General features: G+C 37.7%; 1 protein-coding gene across 1 annotated transcript in view; it reads right to left on the reverse strand.

The window, feature by feature from the left end:
• Positions 1-20,000, reverse strand: part of spg (dedicator of cytokinesis spg) — a 58,851-nt gene that overhangs the window by 1,906 nt on the left and 36,945 nt on the right. Inside the window, 14 exon segments of the mRNA XM_086552505.1 lie at positions 1-3,172; positions 3,513-3,610; positions 4,368-4,513; positions 4,960-5,099; positions 5,244-5,400; positions 8,707-8,867; positions 8,980-9,063; positions 12,116-12,280; positions 12,977-13,159; positions 13,380-13,538; positions 18,125-18,274; positions 18,459-18,653; positions 18,855-19,097; positions 19,403-19,565. The exon segment at positions 1-3,172 is cut by the window's left edge and continues 1,906 nt beyond it. Of these exon segments, the coding sequence (XP_086408631.1) occupies positions 2,810-3,172; positions 3,513-3,610; positions 4,368-4,513; positions 4,960-5,099; positions 5,244-5,400; positions 8,707-8,867; positions 8,980-9,063; positions 12,116-12,280; positions 12,977-13,159; positions 13,380-13,538; positions 18,125-18,274; positions 18,459-18,653; positions 18,855-19,097; positions 19,403-19,565 (2,407 nt within the window). The 3' untranslated portion in view covers positions 1-2,809.

Consider the following 20,000-nt stretch of genomic DNA (forward strand, 5'->3'; position numbering starts at 1 on the left):
CAATACAGTTGCACACTTCTTGTTGTATACACTTTGAAGTGGAAGAACGAAGAAAAAATATTGTACAATAAATATAACAACTATTGTGACATTAATGCATAACGTCATCCGCCAAATCAAGTCTATAATTATCACAAAAAATATACTTAAAACATCAAAATAATGCACAGAACTAACACAAAATTTAAAATAAAGGTATACAATATTGCAGATACAGAAATAACACAAAAAGAAGTATAATATTCAATATAAGATGTATTATGCTAAATGCATATCAAGATCAACAAAACAGTAATGAAATTATTTCCTAGTGACAATACAGATATTAATACTACTTTATAAAATAATATAGTATACAGTGCATACTCATATATCATCACATGCAGTTCATAACATAAAAGTTTGATAACTGTACATTTTGATCTATTATACAAATGAAAATGCTTTTATAAAGACAATCTCTAAAGGCAAGATGGAGCACCTTTTATTTTTTCTCTATATATACAAAATACTGTAAGGTCTACACCATGAGTACATCATATTTGTATTGACAACCTGTAAATATGTATTACTACTACGGCAAACTATTGACCTTATAAGATACCAACACTCATGGCTACCACCAGACACTCAATAACAAGTATGGCACCAGCTATTCCAAAGCAGTAGCCACAATCTCTTGTGTATAAAGAAAAAACAAACTTAACTGGAAACCAGATTCAGTTCACCTTTTTTCAGATCATTGCTGTCAGCTTAGATAAACCCTAATAAACAAATGCTTTATGAATTTTCCATTCAAAACATAGTTGATAAATAGTCATTGAAACACTACCACATACAGGTGAATGATTATACTGAAAACAAAGGATAAAAATAAAGAATGAAGACTTCAAAAAACAAAACAGAAAAGTAAAAGTAAACAAAGGATAATTCCATTCACATTTCATTCATAGTATTCAGTTACTGTCATCTCAAAATATCATAGCATTTCTAAGGCTTAACTAAACTAGCCATAATTTCAGCCTAAGTTTGTCTTCGGCAGTGACTAGATGTAAATACAGTTCTTAAAAGAATCAGATGGTCTAACATGTATGAATAAATAGCTTCAAGATCTAAGCATCAACTTACAATATCAAAAGCCTCTAATTTTCTATATCACTACTATGTAATATGCAAAAATTAGTCTTCTATTATATATACTTTTATACAGATTCCTTGCAGGTTAAAGTTCCATCTCACATGTAAAAAATAGGACAAAGGAAAAGAACACCTTATCATATACATTCATTCCTTTCTAATCCCAAACAATATTGAGGATCAGCTAGATGCCTTTATATTGGTAGAGTAAATAGTCACACTAAAGCTAACCAACAAACCAAAGTTAGCTGACATGATATGTAGACCAGACTTGCATCACTGAAGTCTAAATGATTATTAATGATATTTTCCCCTTCAGATCTGTTTTATTGTCTGACTGAAATATTGCTATTTTCAGAGCATGTGCATCAATCACACGTTGGCTCATCTTGATCATTAATTGATATCTGATCGAAAAGAATAAAAAATGTAGTCAGAAGAACGTCAGTATTACCTGTTATAATGCTAAATTGTACTTTTGATATATTGATTTTTTTTAACTTATGTTATTCTAGTCAGATATTGATAGTGCAAACTATCTTACTGGATATTTTTCTCAGAAAAAACAAAGAAAACCATCCTGATATGCTTTTTCACTTTAAAATAAAATAAAGACAAAGATTTAAGACACAGCCAGTCTACTAAGCAATACAAGCATCTTGTCCATACAGTTAACAATAGGCCATGAGAAGGAAAACAATATCATTTCAGTTCCTTTCATAACCTAAGTTATCAAAAGATATTCTATGATGAAATATGTAACTATACACATGCTTGACTTTTCCATTTTTCATGAAGTCACCTTTATCTGACAAGGTAGTTTATATATTTTCTCAAGATCAGTTTTGATTCCTTTTGAGTTATTCCAACATAGTTACTTCTTTGAAATCTTAACATTAGAATAAGTATGGACAAGACTCCATTAAAACTCAACAGTTGGTCAGATTTCAACTGTGGAGCAAGAATAAGGATGATTGGGTATGATCATATATAAAATGGAAGCAGAGAAGGCAAGATGTTGACCACAGATGAAAAACAGTAAGATTTGCATTCACAAACACTTTCCTGGGGAGAAACAGAAAGTAATCATGTATTGGTATGATTAAAATATATATGTGTACAATATATGCATGAGAATGAGAATGACAGAGATTGAGAGAGACTGAGACTGAGATTTCAATAACAAGATTTATAACGAGATTGAGAAAGAGAGAGAGAGAGACAAAGAAAGAGACAGACAGAGGCAGACAGGCAAAAAGGCTGCATGTCAATTTTTTGTTGCAAAAGGAAAATATGAGTGAGATTTTCTGTGTGTTTGTAATTGAGTGTACTCACATAAATTATATTTTCTACATTATGAAATTAGCATACTTTATGGCAACAAGATATACAACAGTGTCTAAAATATCCTCAGAAAATTTTCTGACATAACAGAAGATTCAAGTTTATAACAAATAATGAAATTTGTGAAATCTTCTGATGTATATTTTGAAATTTCACTCAAAATTAACCCAAATATGCATGCCTTAATAAATATGATACAATATCTGGGTTTGAAATCAAATTACACAAATGAAAACAAAACAGAATTATGTGAGTAATTCCAAAGAGAAACCATACCAACACATCAAAATGCGAACACCAGCACTTCTAGGGAAAAGCACAAGAAGATTCAGGAAGATGGTGGAGGATATGGCTGAAGTCGAGGTGGCACGGAATAGTTCTCGTGAAGACTGGGATGCGTATTTTCTATATCACCTATGTATATATTAGTTGGTGTGGTAGGTGTTAAGTCATCACCAGAAGTGTTGAGGGTGAAGCTTGAGGGTGGTGACAGTGGAGTGAGTGGGGTAGAAGTTGACTTGGGAGGTATAGGTGGTGGTGGGGGAGTGCGGTGGTTACGCGGTGAGAGCAACGGAGGGGTGCCAGGGGTGGAGGCAGGAAAGCCGTTACTGAGGCCACCGCCGCTACTGCTGCTTCCATCCACACCATCACCCAGGAGCTGATCAGACCCAAACATGGCAGGCGACGAGCACTGTACAAAGTTATGTTGTGGTGATAAATAACAATAGAGGAGAAGGGAAAATGTGCATACTGTACTTCAGAATACTATGAATGAATTCCATTTCTGTCACAAACTACTACATGGCCCGCAATCAAGCAGTCTCTATGTACAGTTAATTGAAAATTCACACTGATTCCTAATAGGCCTCAAGCATCATTTCTATTTGACAAATTACGTGAAGCTAAAAAAGTATAATTTCTTGTAGCACCATCATACAATAAAGATTATCAGGAGTTTCCTTTCTACACCAACTACATCACTCAGACAAGCTATTGGTCTTGTCCCCCATGTTGAAACTGGCAGCACGTACCTTCTTGCCCATCCTCTTGGGGAGCACTGGAGGAGGAGCGTCTTCCTCCCCCCCAAGGCTAACTGACCGAGTCTGTCTTTCGTTTCCTGGAAAATGATCTGCGTAAGGTAACATGAATAGTCTTTTGATTTTACCTTTGTGGCATATTTGTGAGTTCACAAATTTGCCAAAGGATCATTTAGATACTCAGAAATTCCATATTCACAATGCTGGCTGTTATTAGATTCAAGTATTTCATATTTCATTAACCAGATAAATTAATGTACAAAGCCATAATGAAACAAATAATATATGATGCAGTAGTAATCATATATTTTTACACTTAAATCTGGTGTAACCTTTTATTGTGTCATGGACTGGCAGAATTTTAGGGTTTTCTATGCAAGACACATCTGGCAACTATTTGATTTCTATAAATTACCACTCCAGTGAAATAACCAAAAAATAAAAACTATCAAGGCTAATTACCAGAAGTTATGGCATGCTGCAGAGAGCAAGCTAGTAATTACCAAGCTTCATGTTAAAAAATCTTTAATTCTTTGAGAGAATTGTTACAAAATATTTTATCAAAGCATTCCCTTAGGCTGAAGGTAAAAACTTATGCCTGATAGTCAAGACTATACAGTATTAGATTATTTTGCACATTGTACATTTTCTCCCCAATATATGCAATATAAAATACAATTGCTTCATCAAGCTTTCAGTCTCTTACTACCTCAAATTTATTTATGTTTCAATCAATTTCATCATGTAATAGACTACACCAGAGACTTATGAAATATAAGTGCATCAGAAAATAAGAAAAATGAATCTGTATAAAAATTTATCTAGACGAACAGGATCTGAGCATCGTACCTCTTGGCGGAAGAGGGGGAAGAGATTCTTGTGATCCATGTGAATCACTCCATGAAGTGTTGAGTGAGTCATGAGTACCAGAGATTCTTGCTGAATGAGGGCTTGGTGGACGAGAGTGGCGAGACCGTCTGTTTTCATCAGAACTGCTGCAAAAATAAATAAGTTGTTATAAAACAATAGTAATAATTAAATTAGATATGCCCTGATAAGATCTTTGCTATACAACAACTGATAGAGGTCTATGTTGTATCAAATACAAAGCTGCATAAGATGATATCAATGAGAAGAGTAAAAAACTAATTTGTGCTAAGCTGGCACTAAATAATTTGAAAATGAAATTACAGAAACTAAGTGAAAAAATATGCTGAGGTTCCTCTAAGCGATCAACCATCCTGAGGGCCCAACAATTTTCACAATTTTAACAAAATTTGATGAAAATTCCACAACAATCTGAGAGCTCAATGCTAACTGGTATTGCTTCTAAAAAATGAACACAAATTATCAACCCTGTTTAACTGCAATATATGACCCTCTGAATCCTCAACATCTTTTTTCCTTGATCTCATTCCTCTTTGTGTCTTCTTTGACTAACCTCATTTTCTGAGAAGGTACAATCATATAATCATTGTTGAGGGACTTGGAGAGAGACTTTGGGGATGAGCCTCTGCTGTCCGTAATAAAGGCAGATCGGGGACGTGAGTCACGCATATTGGCGACTCCCTCATCCCATTCCTGATAAAAATTAATTGAATAATTAATGCCTCAGCTTTCACAGAAAGGAAAAAGTAGACGAAGAGAGAGAAGTAAGGGACAGAGAGGGTTTGTTTTCATTTGTATAATGCATTCACCTCTTGAGAATACAAGGCTTTTTGTTACCTGAGGCTTGGCATACAACTCATCATCATGAGAAGCTGAGTGGAAATGAGCATATAGTGAGGATGCCTGCGATGATCTCTGTGAGGAGTGGCCGGATGTGGAGGAAGAACTTACACTAACAGCACACTTATCAGATGGCAGTGGTGGCAAAGGGGAGCTGAAAAGAGATGCATCAGATCAGGAATACTGAAGAAATTTTTATTTTTTTTGTTAACCCATTCGCGCCGGTTGACGTGCTGACACGTGGTCGAAAAAAGCCCCGGACCCGGGTGACGTCCTGGCACGTGCTACATTTTCGGCCCGCGCGCCGGGAGGCCAGTAGCGACGTGCTGAAACGTCCGCATTAGAATGATAGATTATTCTTAGTACAATTCGATTTTCATACTTGATTTGTCTTAGCTACTTTAGTTTATCCTTCTAAATAGTAGAAAATGGGATATAACGTAATATGAATGACGTCAAAGGTACATACGTAATCTTGAGTACGGCATGGTGATTTCTGTTTCTGATTTGTTGAATATGATGATCTGAGTCGAAAGACTATCGTAAAATCAATAGTAATTGGCCGAGGAATAAAAAAAAAAAAAAAAAAAAAATTATATAACATCTTTTTGTTGCCCCACTAAAAGAAAATGACACTTGAAAAAACATTGCTGTTACTTGCATTCACTTGTATGCACATGTATGGTTGTTCATATTCTCTTTCTTTTCTTTTAGGAAGAAAAAAAAATTGAAAAAAAAAAAACTATGTTTGTTACCTCACTAGAAGAATGCTTCCACTTCCCATTGGTATTACAACATAGGAGTAAAGAATATGGAAAAAGTTCAATAGAATAACACTAAAAAAACAGTGCTGTAACATCTTTTTCGACTGATATACATCCTCTGAACATAGCACTACTTTCTACACATGACTACACTTTAGACGCAATCACGCAAACCATAAGGATAGGGTGGGTGAAAAACGCTCTGCGAGCGTCAGAGCGACCGCGCGCAGCGAGAAAACACCCCGGCACGAACGGTTGCGCGCTTGAAATCTTCCCGGCGTTATCGGGAGTAGGCGAAATTCCGCCCCGGCGTGAATGGGTTAATCAATGAATCCACTTTTACCCAATCTTCTGAAACTGGTATCTATCAGACTTCAAAATTGAGAATTTTTCTTTCTTTCTTTCTTTCTTTTATGCATCTAAGTAATCCTGACATCAACAAAACAACAACAGCAACAAAAAACACATGACCTAGAGGCTATGAAGTGGAAAGGCCTTCAGTATATTCACATGCTTGCTGTTTTTTTTTTTTTCATTCAGCATGAATCCTTCATATCACACTAGGACATTCTCACTGAAATGAGTCCCCATCAGCCTTTTCCATGGCTTCTACTAGCCACCCAAGGTTATAATCAAAGTTCTCTAAAAAGTAAGAGAAAAAGATAATGTTGTCAAATACACTAGGGATTTTTCCTCAATGTCTGAGTTCCTTTTGTCTTTCAAGGGCCTTATCACCCATGGCCTGGGTGCATAGTCGGTCCTCATCCTGGGGTTCTCTTCAACAACATTGTCAGTAAACTTCCACTGATACATTCTCCATTCACAGACAGTGACGTGTTTTTTCATCAGACATGACGCAGGAGCTCTGGCCTGACGATGTTCGAGGATTTTGGATCACTGTATCATCTTATTGTGCTATGAGTAATGAGTGAGTGATGATGGCAATTGCAGTCATAATTACTATAATTGCTGTAATATTAAGCAAAATGGGTTTCACCGAACATCCAAAACCTAGATTGCACCATAATCTTCTAGCACCAGCTGGAAAGAGAACCTTGAATAGCACCCATCTACAGTATCTAGCAAGCGCTATCTTTATAGAGCCATGGCACATAGCAAGTTGCCAACCTCTTGCTCTAAAGCACAGCAGATGAAGGATGTGCAGGCAGAACTAGAGGAGGAAGATGACTCAAAGCATGCCTAATGTCTACAATGTGCCCCTGTGGCAGTAGGGATGTCTTTTACTGTGGCACTCATAGTCATAAGCACAAGTTTCCTTCCTCTTCCCTACCTCCAAATGTTATCTTCATTGTAGATGGTTATATGTTTCATATTCTTTCATGACAGCACACATACACAAAGAAATAAAAGTTGTTTTTTGTCTTCCCATAAAACAGCAATACTTCTATCACACTGAGTATAAAGAAAATAATAAGCTGATATGGATCATATACTACAATTTTAGTCAACTGCAACATTGATGGAGCCTGTGATATGACAGATATAAGTCACTAAATACAGTAAAACACACAAATGGCTCTAGCTCAACAATGAGCAACTAAAAGAGAGTGGAAAAAGTCAAGGTATGTTGTGTGGAGCTGCATCGTTCTGAAATAAAAACCATCCTGGAACCTGGTCAAGCAAATCTATCCCCCATCCGCATGGGGTTAAGTGAAAAGTGATCATCAACTGCAGATGAGAGTCATAACTTCTGAGGAGCACTGGGTTAATGTTACTCTAGTCACTGGCTGGTTGAGCAGGATGCTACCTGCAGACCTTACCATGTATGACAAGATCATAAAACAGAGATGAGACTCACTGGTTGACAAGAGGATGTTTTCCTTTGGTGTCATCTGAAGCTCTCTCTCTCCTCTAGTCGAGCTCTCTCGGGAAAAGTCTCTCATTGGGCACACTATACCATTTCAAGGAATCTTTATGGCTTCATACATGGAGTTTTTCCATGAAGCACATTGGTATATCCATCTGGCACCAGTCAATGATTCATCTGGCACCAGTCAATGATTCATCTGATTCATTCCTATCAACAAAGCTTTCAGCTACACACTACTATCCAGCAAATCATAGAGATTGTTGATATGCTGTTCCTCCATATACCTTTTGATGTCAACTTTTGATGTCGGACAAGTTTGTGTGGTGAGTTAGTGGGTCTTGCACAGCTCCTTCATGCTTTGTTACCTAGGAAAACATCTCTGGGATGTTCCCTCCATGGCTATTATAATGCCACCTACCATCTCATTGTAACATATGATCATTGTCATCTGTGTTTGTTATGGCCAACTGTATCAAGATTCTAGGAAGTATTTTAGATACCAGATTTTAAGAAATAGTAAGATATCTGAAGGATTAAGTATTATTTTTCTGGTGTTTCTTCTTGTCTCCCACTTTTGCTCTGACAGCTTAGTAATCCAACTGACAATAAGATAATGTAAAAAAAAATCCATGAATAGCCATGAAAAAGAATCAGCTTATGAAAACAAGCAATCAAAATGGATACTTTTTACTAACAAATACATTGGAAGAAATAATACAAAAAATAAAGATAAATCTTATTTTATCTATTATCATCAACTATAAGTAACATTCATTTGAAATCAAAATAATATGGAATTGAAGAATCATGGCTAAAAAACAACAACAACAACAACAACAACAACAACAACAAGTGTCTTCCTTACTTGATAATTGATCCCATTCTCCTGAATTCTGTAGCAGGATCAGAGTCTGCCCTCCTATGGGTTGGAGGAGGGGGGGGAGTTGACTGGAGAGATGAGGTTGATCGTTGAGACTGGGGGGTTGAGCACATCTTCCGGACTTTGGCTCGTAAACCTTCAAAGACCTGCAAAAATAATATTTCTCATCAATTCTTTTTATTTATGGATTTTGCATTTCATTCAAGTGCAGCAGGATTTTGGCAAATAACAACACTACATACAAATTTACAACTGTACCTCTACTAATCTTCTATGAAGAGGTTGATTGGCAGGCGGTGCGATTTTGCCATGGAGCTCTAGGGCTCCCTCCAAGATCATGGTCTGCAAAGATAGTTTGTCTTAGATTATCTTTCTCAAACAGAAACAAGAATATTTAAATAACTTTTAAGAAATCTTTCCAAAGTTTGAGTGTGCAGGAGGAGGCTACAGTAAATTCTACTGCAATATTCAAACCTTCTATGGTATCTTCTAATTATCTAAAGTAAAATACAATAAAACCAAAGGAAACAGTGCACACACATACTTGTATGTATATGAATACTATATGCAGTACATGAAAGTATGCATACATATACATACAAACATAAATATATATTTTCTTATCTATTGATACTTTTTCTGTGAGGGTTATAGTGATCAGGTATAAACTCAATCAGCAATCTCAACTAAGTTGCCATGATGCACCCATATCAGTTGCAAGACATGTCCAAGAACCAGAAAAGACAAAAATACGAGAATAATCCAGCTATGTAACATCTTGCTTACCAACCCTTCCTGTTCCACAATGCTGTAAACTCTGCAGCTATAAGGAAAGTACAGATATATTTCCATGCTGCAAGGTGTAAATGCTGTGCCCTGTGTCTCACAGTTTTTCTGCACTTTGTGTTCATGACTGCTCTATTTTGTCAATTCATAGAATTCCTTCCCCTTTCTCACCATGTTAAGGGCAATTTATTATTCTAGGCTCCTTTCCTAAGTTCATTTCTCACCAAGGGAAAGTGAGTTTTGTTCCTTCTTGTTGCTTCCTATTTTGTTTTCTTCTGCTCTTTGCTCCCTGCTTCAATGTTCCTCTTCCTGTCTGCCCCTCTTCAACTACCTAGTCTCTTGGCTTGATGAGGAGATGGGGGGCAAGTACATATGCAAGTCTGTTTCTCTCTTGCATAATTTATGCATCAATGACTCCTCATCTTCCCTTCATGTTTGTTCTTTTACTATCTTTGTCCAGGAACAGAAGGATGTGAGGGGTGAGGGTAGTAGCCAAGAAGGGCCTTGGTCATGTGACTGTCAGCCTTCACGCTCCCTCAATTCCACAGGCTAGCATGGCCATAGACTCAGCTATGTTGCTTCCCTCTCCCAGCTAGTCATGCCTTGAGTTTGTTTGGCTCATTTGGTCTAGCATCAAGGCATCTACACACCTTGCCTGATGAGTGTTCAAAACAGATGGACGTCATGAATGACATGTTAATCCATCTGCTGACACCATCTCAGAGGGGATGATATCAAACTTTATTATATCAAGGCCATTAGGTTTAAATATAGAAAGAAGATATATAAGATGATATATGGTCAGATTTGTAGGTGTCTACACACTCTGCCTCACAAGTGTACAAAACAAAAAGACATCATGAATGAGTTGCTCGATTCTTTCACATGAACGGGGAAGTAGTGCAGCTTATGGAATACTTTATGTGCTATAATCTCTTGAGTACAGTAGCACATGCACAAGCGCACACGCACGCACGCACGGATGCACACACACACACACACACACACACACACACACACTCACACTCACACTCACACTCACACTCACACTCACACTCACACTCACACTCACACTCACACTCACACTCACACGCACACACACACACACACACACACACACACACACACACACACACACACACACACACACACACACACACACACACACACATATGAACAGAGGAAGGGAGATGTGAAGGGTTCATGCTAAGCAGGTTGTACACAAAACAACAAAGCGAAAGACAGGAAATCAATATAGTGAAAAGGCTTGCGTGTTTTCCTGTTTTTCCCTTCATAGTTCTGTGTACAAGAAGGGAAATATACACCAATGAGCCAAATGAGGTTTCCTGCTGGACACCACTATATTCACCCTTCCTCTAAATGCCTGTACAGCCCTTTCTACCCTCAAAGTAGTTAAAAGTCACCCAAAGAAAAAAAGTGGGAGTTCGCAAACTAAATACCAGATTCTGACCAAATGCTCCCACATTAGAAAGCATTTAGATTGGTTTATCCATTAACTCATTCACGCCAGGGCAATTCCAGTTCTGAATGGTCACAATGCCAGGGTTTTCAAAGGCATAGGCCTAACGCCTCAGGATTCTCAGGCGCACTAGCCACGAGCCTGGGCTGTCCGCTCACTCACCCCGAGCAGCAGCCTTGGCCAAATATCTCGTCACTGCCGTCTGACGCAAAAACCACAAAACATGTCAGCACGTCATCCAGCGCAAATGGGTTAACAATGGGTGACAAGATATCATGTTAAGTGGTGGCAGCACCAGCACCCACGGACAAGTATTTCATCTTGGCTATCCTCCTGGATAGCCGATTGATCAGGCACTTAGCGTTTGGCCGAAGCCAGTGCAGGCAAATAGCCCAAGGTGTTAAGGCTTATGCATTTGAAATATCTCTGCATTTTGATCTGGAGCCAAAACATCCCTATCGGCAATGGGCTAAGAGTAGCATCAGCAATTAGCTGTGATGCGATCAGTTGTTTGTTCCTTTCCTCTTGGTACTGAGGGCCTTACGTATACTACTGTATATATTATAGCCACTGCTGCTACTATTTCTATAACTATTAATACTATTAGTAATGATACTACTACTAATACCACTACTGTACGACCACTGATGATAATGCTACTTTATACAATTTTATAACAATAACAACAATCATATAATGGCGAGGGTGGGTTCATAATGCCAGGTGATACCGAAACTTGTCCAGAATGAACACCAAGGAAAAAAAATACCTTGTCCACACTCCCAATTTTTGTAATTAACCCTAAAACAGATGCCAACAAACTCTGGTTAATTTCCAGAGCCGCTGAGTGAAAACAAATACTAATACTAATAAAAAAAAATACCTTGTCCACACTCCCAATTTTTGTAATTAACCCTAAAACAGATGCCAACAAACTCTGGTTAATTTCCAGAGCCGCTGAGTGAAAACAAATACTAATACTAATAATAATTATTATTATTACTTTTATAACTATTATAATGATTATATCAATAATAATAACAGTAAAAAAACAATAATTATAATAACAACAGCAACAGCAACAACTATCATAAAAATAATATTAATAACAATAAAAGATTTCCTCACCTGATCTGATATGAGGACCTTGAGTCTATTAACATGATCAGCATACTCTGGATACACCACCAGGTAGTCAGGCCCAAAGAAGGCATCCTGGTACTTTGCAATGCCTCCATTTACGGCTGCATCAATGGTGCCTTGTAGCCTCATTGTGAAGGGCTGAATGTTATCCTAAATGGAAAAAATGGCTTGTCTTGATATCTGAGGTTCTAACATATATATGAAGAATTTAGAATAGCAGGCATGCTTTGTCCTAGATTTTATATTCTAGATGGCTTTAGATTCATATGCAAAAACATAGGAACTACTGCCGCAAATGTTCACATTTTAAAGAGAACATCTTACATATCCCCACCAAGATGTAACTTGAAGAAGAAAAAGCTTAAGGAACTAGATATATTATACGATATACTACACCATCAAGTAAACCTAAATATAGCTAAATATGTATCTAGTATTAGATGTTCGCAATTTAGTAAAGTGAGAATATGCTACATTAATACACATATTTATACTAAATCCCATGATCACAATACAAAGTAGAGTGTAACTTCAGAAATACTATTGGAAATATATCTAGCCAAAAATGAATCCCAGAAGTTATACAATAGTTAATTACCATAACCTATCATGGATATCACATGGGATAGAGGATGTGAAAGACCTAATTACCAATGTGCATAGCATTTCATACTAGAAAATATGATGTACAAAATGTGAAACAAGGAATATCTACATATCTCTTGAACATATTGGTAAGTAATAATTACAAAAAAAAAATCATATCTACAATATTACTATATATGAGGATGGATGGCCTGATCTTTACAAACAGCCCAAGAAAAATATGACTACTTCAAGACATACCTGAGGATTAGCACGATAGTGCTGCATAACTTGTCGAAGCTGTTTGTTGTTGCGTTCCACAGTTTCACAAGCATATTGAGGAGGGCACAACTGTTCTATCCTTTGTTCAACAACTTCAAACCACTTGAGGATACCAGGTAGCTCACATTCAGTTGTGTATGTAGTTCTCTCAATCCACAAGTTCTGACATTTACATGTAAAGGTTAATAATATTGGAGTCTGCTTACCCAGAAATTATATTGAACAATCATATTTACACCTAAATAAATAAAGATTATTTCTTTACAAATCATTTTGACTTCCATTTTGATCTGGAGATGCTACATCTAAAAATGAAAATATAAAAACTATTTTATATCAATCCATCTCCTGTATTTGCAATTTCTATATTGAGTCAGCTTACCTTGAACTCGTTCTCTTTATCCGCTGGGCCGCGATACGTAGGCCGATCATACACAAAATGACGGACATGGTTCACGGTGTAATATTTAAGGATTCTTTCGTCCACTTCAATACCCTCAAACTTGAGATTAGGTTCAGGGACAGCCTTCACTGCACAGATCTGTTGGGAAGAATTCAGTACTGAAGTTCTAAAAGCTTTCTTTTGTTTCTTATGTTTCTGTTTGTGTGTGTGTAAGTGTGCACTCATGAAAGTAAAAGCCTAAGTTTAAGTGTAATTAAAGTGTAATTGAAGAGTAATTGAAGTGTAATTGAAGTATAATTGAAGTGAAGTGAAGTGTAAGTGAAGTGAAGTGAAGTGAAGTGTAAGTGTAAGTGAAGTGTAATTGAAGTGTAATTGAAGTGAAGTGTAAGTGAAGTGTATGTGAAGTGTAAGTGAAGTGAAAGTGAAGTGTATGTGCATTGTAAGTGTATTGAAAATGACATGTAAGTGAAGTGTAAGTGAATGTGCAAGAGTGTAAGACCAGATGTAATTATATGTGGAGGGGAAAGTGCAATAGCAAGTGAAGGTGAAGGTGAAGGTGTGGGGTGTAGGATATGGGGTGTGGGGTGTGGGGTGTGGGGTGTGGGGTGTGGGGTGTGGGGTGTGGGTGTGGGTGTGGGGTGTGGGGTGTGGGTGTGGGGTGTGGGGTGTGGGTGTGGGTGTGGGTGAGTGTGAGTGTGAGTGTGAGTGTGAGTGTGAGTGTGAGTGTGAGTGTGAGTGTGAGTGTGAGTGTGAGTGTGAGTGTGAGTGTGGGTGTGGGTGTGGGGTGTGGGTGTGGGGTGTGGGTGGGGTGTGGGTGTGGGTGTGGGTGTGGGTGTGGGTGTGGGTGTGGGTGTGGGTGTGGGTGTGGGTGTGGGTGTCGGTGTGGGTGTAGGTGTAAGCATCTATCTGTCTGAGTCTCAGATCCAATCCAATATCCACACATGCAAAATCTTTCAATTAAATCAATCACTTGATTGTATGAATACATGTTATTTGATGACTATATAAGGATTGCAACAATCTCTTCACTGAGAACAAAAAATTATTCAAGAAAATGTCTGCATACTACGAGGATTACCTGGACGGGAGAAGTTTTGCATGGCATCAAAGTAGTGAAAAAGAAGAAAATAAGTTGGAAAAGACTCCTTTGTATAAATCTACTACTTTGAAAGTTGGTTTGTAAGCAACAATCTTTAAAAAAGCAAATCACACATAAATGTATAAAAATACCATTAAAAATCCATACATGTAAGAACAACTCTGGTTTTGATTGTACTGTGATTACTACAAATGCAAAAGGTTGCAAAATATTTGTAATAGAATTGTGAAAATGAAATATGTGACTTTGGGAAATACTAGAAAAAACAGTAAGGGAGAAATGGTATGTAATGTTAACTGACTTTCTTCAAAGCAAAGAATAGTATTAATAAACAGTGAGAAAGTAGTATTTGAAAATATCAACTAAACATTATCTATTACTATCAGCAATATTTCACTTAAAATCATTATCAAATAATTGTATATATCATTTTCAAAGGAAGGGGATGTCAAAAATAGGCAAGAGTAAGCAAAAACAAACAAAAAACTAATGCAATCTAAAGAAATACACTCAAGAGGAGTTTGCCAAATATAATTATGGGATGCTCAGAAATATAGTTTATTTTTATGAAGTCTCACTGGTTTTAAAGTCCACATATCTAACGAGGTATAAATTAAATTTTCTTCATTATTACAGAACTGTTTTTCAGCTAAAGATTATACAGAAATTCATTTTCATACGGCCATATAAAATGTGTGACTGTTCTGGCAGAGTATAATCCTTGCATTTTTACTTAACCCATTAATGACATTGACGTACTTTTTCACGATCACTTTCCAAGTCTTCACGTCGGGGTCCTGATTTCTTGTCCTAATTTTTCCGAGGCATCATGTGTACCATGTCATAAGATATATATACATATTTTAACCTATTCATGATAGGGCTATTTCGGCTCTAAATGGCTGAAATGCCAGGGTATTCTTGGGTGTACTAGCAGCAAGTGAATGCTGTACGCCCTATCACCCAGCCCATGTGGACTTTGCGACCATGTCGTTCAACTCAGATGAACCGCTGTCCACAGTTCAGGCAAGGGCATTGGAATGGAATGCTCCTGGAACCCCAGGGTTCAGAAGGCCAAAGCGTTTTGGATTCATCGGCTGCCCTGGGTCAATGTTCCTGACCTGGAAAAGGATTCTTAAGCTTCGGTCATGTTCTCCCAATTCGTCACAGATGAACTCCTGGATATACTTGGTCAGGAGACTAACTAGTAAGTCTCCTGCACTGAATAATGTGTATATGGTATAATATTATGCCACCTTTGCATCAGGTTCTACATTATTGCTTTTTCCAGGTATTTCCATCAGCAACCACCTTTCACACCTTCCCATATGAAGGAATGAGAGGATCTTAGTGTCATCAAGCTGAGCGTTTATCTTGGGGTTCAGCTTGTCATGAGCTTGAATCCCAAGCCCTCACTGAGGTACTGCTGGTCAACTGGCCCCCAGTATGCCTTGCCCACAATCCGGCAAACAATGACAAGGGATAGCTTTGAGGACATCACAAGGCACCTACATGTGGTCGACAACCACAGTGCTCCCAGTGCTAAAGACCACCTATGGAAGTTATGCTCTCTCCTCAACCTACTCTCTTGTCAGTTTGTTAACGTCTACACCCCTCCTATGAGGATATTCATCGATGAGAGTCTATAGAAGTTCCAGGGGCGCTTCCAGGCCATGAAGTACATCCCCGACAAGAGCGCACGCTTTGGGGTTAAAGTGTACAAGCTGGCCATGAGCATTGGCCCCACTCAGGGGTAGGCGAGCACCTTCCAGATTTATGTGGGCAGGGACAAAGGTGAGCTTCCAGCCTCAATGAAGAGCCTCATTGACTTGATAGGTGTTGTGGACTTGTTTGGGACAGGATATAAGGTACGCACCTCCCAAGCCCTTTTCCGTTACCTGCAGGGTCGGAGTACAAATGTGGTTAGCACAATGCGGGCTAAGTTTATGCCGATTAATCTGCAGGTGAAGGTCCCCGGAGACGTGGACTACCGCAGCACAGCGACGAGTAAGTTGGCCCTTCGTTGGGTCACTAAGCGCCCTGTCAATGTGTTGTCGAGAGTCCACAATAGCAAGATGGTCACTCTCACCAGCCGGAGTGGGCAGCAGTGCACCAAGCCCAAGGTAGTGGCAGACTACAACTCCAGCATGAAGGGGGTGGACTTGAGCGATAAACTGGCTCATTCTTACCGGACCACTCGCAAGTCCATGAAGTGGTACAAGAAGGTCTTTTTTTTATCTTTTCGACATGGTGGTCATCAACACTTTCCTGGTGCACATGGCACTGGGAGGGTGTATGACTCAGCTTGCAAGCTTAGAATGGAACTGGAACCATTTCATCTACAGCAGCATTGTCAGATTCCAGGGTGCAACAGAGAACAATCACATAAGGATACGCGGCAACAAGTACCGACATTGCCAGGTGTGCTACTCTCATGGTAACAGGAAAGAGACCCTGGTCTTGTGCAGCACCTGTAGCATTCCCCTCTGCCAGTTTGATTGCTTCCCGAAGTATCACAACTGGCAGAGTGGCTAGCCTGGGTCTCTCTCCTCTTACCATGGGTGTAACAAAATGTATATATTATAAATAACAATGAATAATAAGAAATAAAAATTGCAACAAACACTATTTTTATCTTCCCTTCATATGATAAATCTTCTTTTTCACGAAATGTATACTGAACTCCAGTAAACATATTCAGTCTATTACAACTCTCTCAGACCTCTTAAATTATGTATATTCATCTAAATATGACAAAACAGTAAAAAATTGCACATAAAAAATACTCTGCTAACAGTACAAGGAGAATGTTTGAAACTCAGTCATGGTGCATGGTAATAGTGGGCCTCTGCCTCAGCGTACAAATTCCCCTAGCAAGACGGCCCACACGCGAGAAATATACCCCAGTGAGTGGACTAGGCACAGCCAAAACCGCCCCATCATTAACGGGTTAACAAGATGTTATCATACAGTGAAAAATGCATGACCTAGCATACAGATTATAATATGGCTGACCAATGAAATGCCTCTCACAAAATAATACTCAACAGTTCAGACTTATTGATATTTAAAATGATTATGGATCTTTGTTGCAAGCTCCCTTACTACAAAGTATCATTTCCCTGACTGCTTGCTAGTCAACAAGTTCTATAGAGTCTCAAATGACTTTAGAAATATCCTACAAAACAATGAGCAAAAGTCTATGCTACTTATTACCACTTCGGAAAACAAACTACTGACTGCACTGCTAGACTAAGTAGCCAAGTTATTAGCTTGTAAAAGGAATGACCTGTTTGGTTCATGGCTGCATGGTATAATTCATCGGACAAGAGGTGTCTGCATGAGCTAGGCTGTAAAAGTGCACAATTTACAGGGTCATTTTCAATATTAGTTACAGACTTTGATGCTTGGCTGGAGCATGGCTGACAAGAGATTATGGCACCCTTGGCTACCCTTGGATACAGTAACTGTTGAATAAAATGTTCAACAAATAAGTTACCAACAACTCAAAAAAGATAATAAATTAGGAAACATATCACAAGGAATAAAATTAATATTATTGAGAAACATGGAAAAGAAACCATTGTTAACAAAATCTTGATGACAATCAGTTTAAATTTATTACCTGTATATACTGCCCATCAGAAGAGCGGATAGTATCATCAGGAGGAGTATTGTGGTGGAGCATTTTAGCCTGAGGAAATTCCGTCTGAATCCTCTGAGTAAAGGCCACAATCTGCTCGTACTCTAGTCCACGATAAATGAAAACTTTATTCTGGAAAAGGAAAAATGTTTTGGTTCAGATAAGGCTCCAAGCACATCACAATCGATAATCCCTGCTATCTCTATCATTTACAAAGTTAAAAGCAAAAATTTATTATGTACATCTGATAAAAAAAAATATCTAAAACTGATGAATACTGAAGCTGAATCAGAGATGCATTACATGAAACACTCACCCTCACAAAAAGAGGAAGTCCCAGACCATAAAATCCAACACGAAAATATTCATTATCATATCTCTTGCCGCTAAGTATCTTTTCGTAGAATGAAGCTTGACGTTTTAACACCTCACTTAGTCTCTGATAATCATATAATCTGGTTTTGTACTGTCCTGCTAACTCTTCAAGAAGGGGAATTCCTTGCTCCCAGCACTGAAAGAAAGGCACATTATAAATATCAAACTATAGAGGAAGTATACAGGAATCACCAAGAAAGCCATTTGGTTAACCTTTCTCAAAAGTCAACTCAAAAGATGTTTTCTTCGAGTGAACATATTTGTATCAGATTTTTTCATGCTCTCAAAGAGATTGAAGTTACTCTGAATTTCCAAGTAAGTATTCAAATTTTCATACCTTGCCCTTGTCAAAGTAATCTATAATTTTCATATAAATTAGTTCTTTACGCTGGGTCTCCGTCTGTGCCTGATAGAGGTGATCTGCATGCAGCATCCTCTGTGTCCAAGACAGCTGATCAGCATGTAGCTGCAGAGTGAAGGCAGCTTCTGTATAATTGCCAGCTGGGAGGTGGAGATCATGGAGCTTGTAGATGTACCGAATGTACATTTCTTGTCGGTTTATTTCATTCTTGTAAAAGTTCTGAAAAAGATGTAAAGGAAATTAATAAATGTTGAAGCATAAATTGCATGAATGTTAATTGAACTGATATACAGTGTACTGTATACCAATTCAATTAACATTCATGCAATTCTAAAATATTTCTGATGATAGGATAATCCTTGAAAATATTGATCATGATTTTTTTTATTCCAGCCAGTCCTATCTGACACCACATTTCATAGCAAATAATTCTATCAAGAGTTCTTTAGTAACATTTTGTCTCCAAAATATATTAAATGGAAAATAATACAACTATTCTTTACAAAATAATTAGAATTACTTACCAACAAATTCACAGTGCAACTCATTCTCTTGTCACAGTTTTCATCTCCCTGCATCACACTGCGGTAATCTAACAGCCTTTCCAAGAGCCGAGTAACAGAGTTGATGAAAGCTGTTCCACTCTCTCTCCATACTGGGTCATTTGACCGTACACGCTCCAAAAGTCTGTCAGAATCATAATAAGCATGAGACACGACCATTTTTAATGCCTAAATAAAAATGATCTACTTTACTGTGTATTTCATGCTAAGTAATGAAAGAAAATAACAAGAAATAACCACACACATAACTGTAATTTACAACAAGATCCATCTGAAGAGATTAAAGATTCAGGCGATTTAAAATATCATGTGGTCAATGTATTGTTAATGCAACAATGCATGCATTAAACAGTAAGGAGGATTTTGGATATTCTTGGACTGCTAAGGAAGGAATACAATTGTTGAAAGGCTATGAAAAGCTATAGGTTTATCTTAAAACAATTAAAAATAACAACTAGAAAAAATAAAGAGCCAACTATCTGATAACTATTCAAATAGACATCAGGCAAGAACAAAAAAATCTTAAAACATCTGTACATGAAAAAATATTGACTACAAC

This window comes from Penaeus japonicus, unplaced genomic scaffold (genome assembly GCF_977035675.1).
Source record: "Penaeus japonicus unplaced genomic scaffold, GWHDUDI00000001_assembly GWHDUDI00000027, whole genome shotgun sequence".
Classification (NCBI taxonomy): domain Eukaryota; kingdom Metazoa; phylum Arthropoda; class Malacostraca; order Decapoda; family Penaeidae; genus Penaeus; species Penaeus japonicus.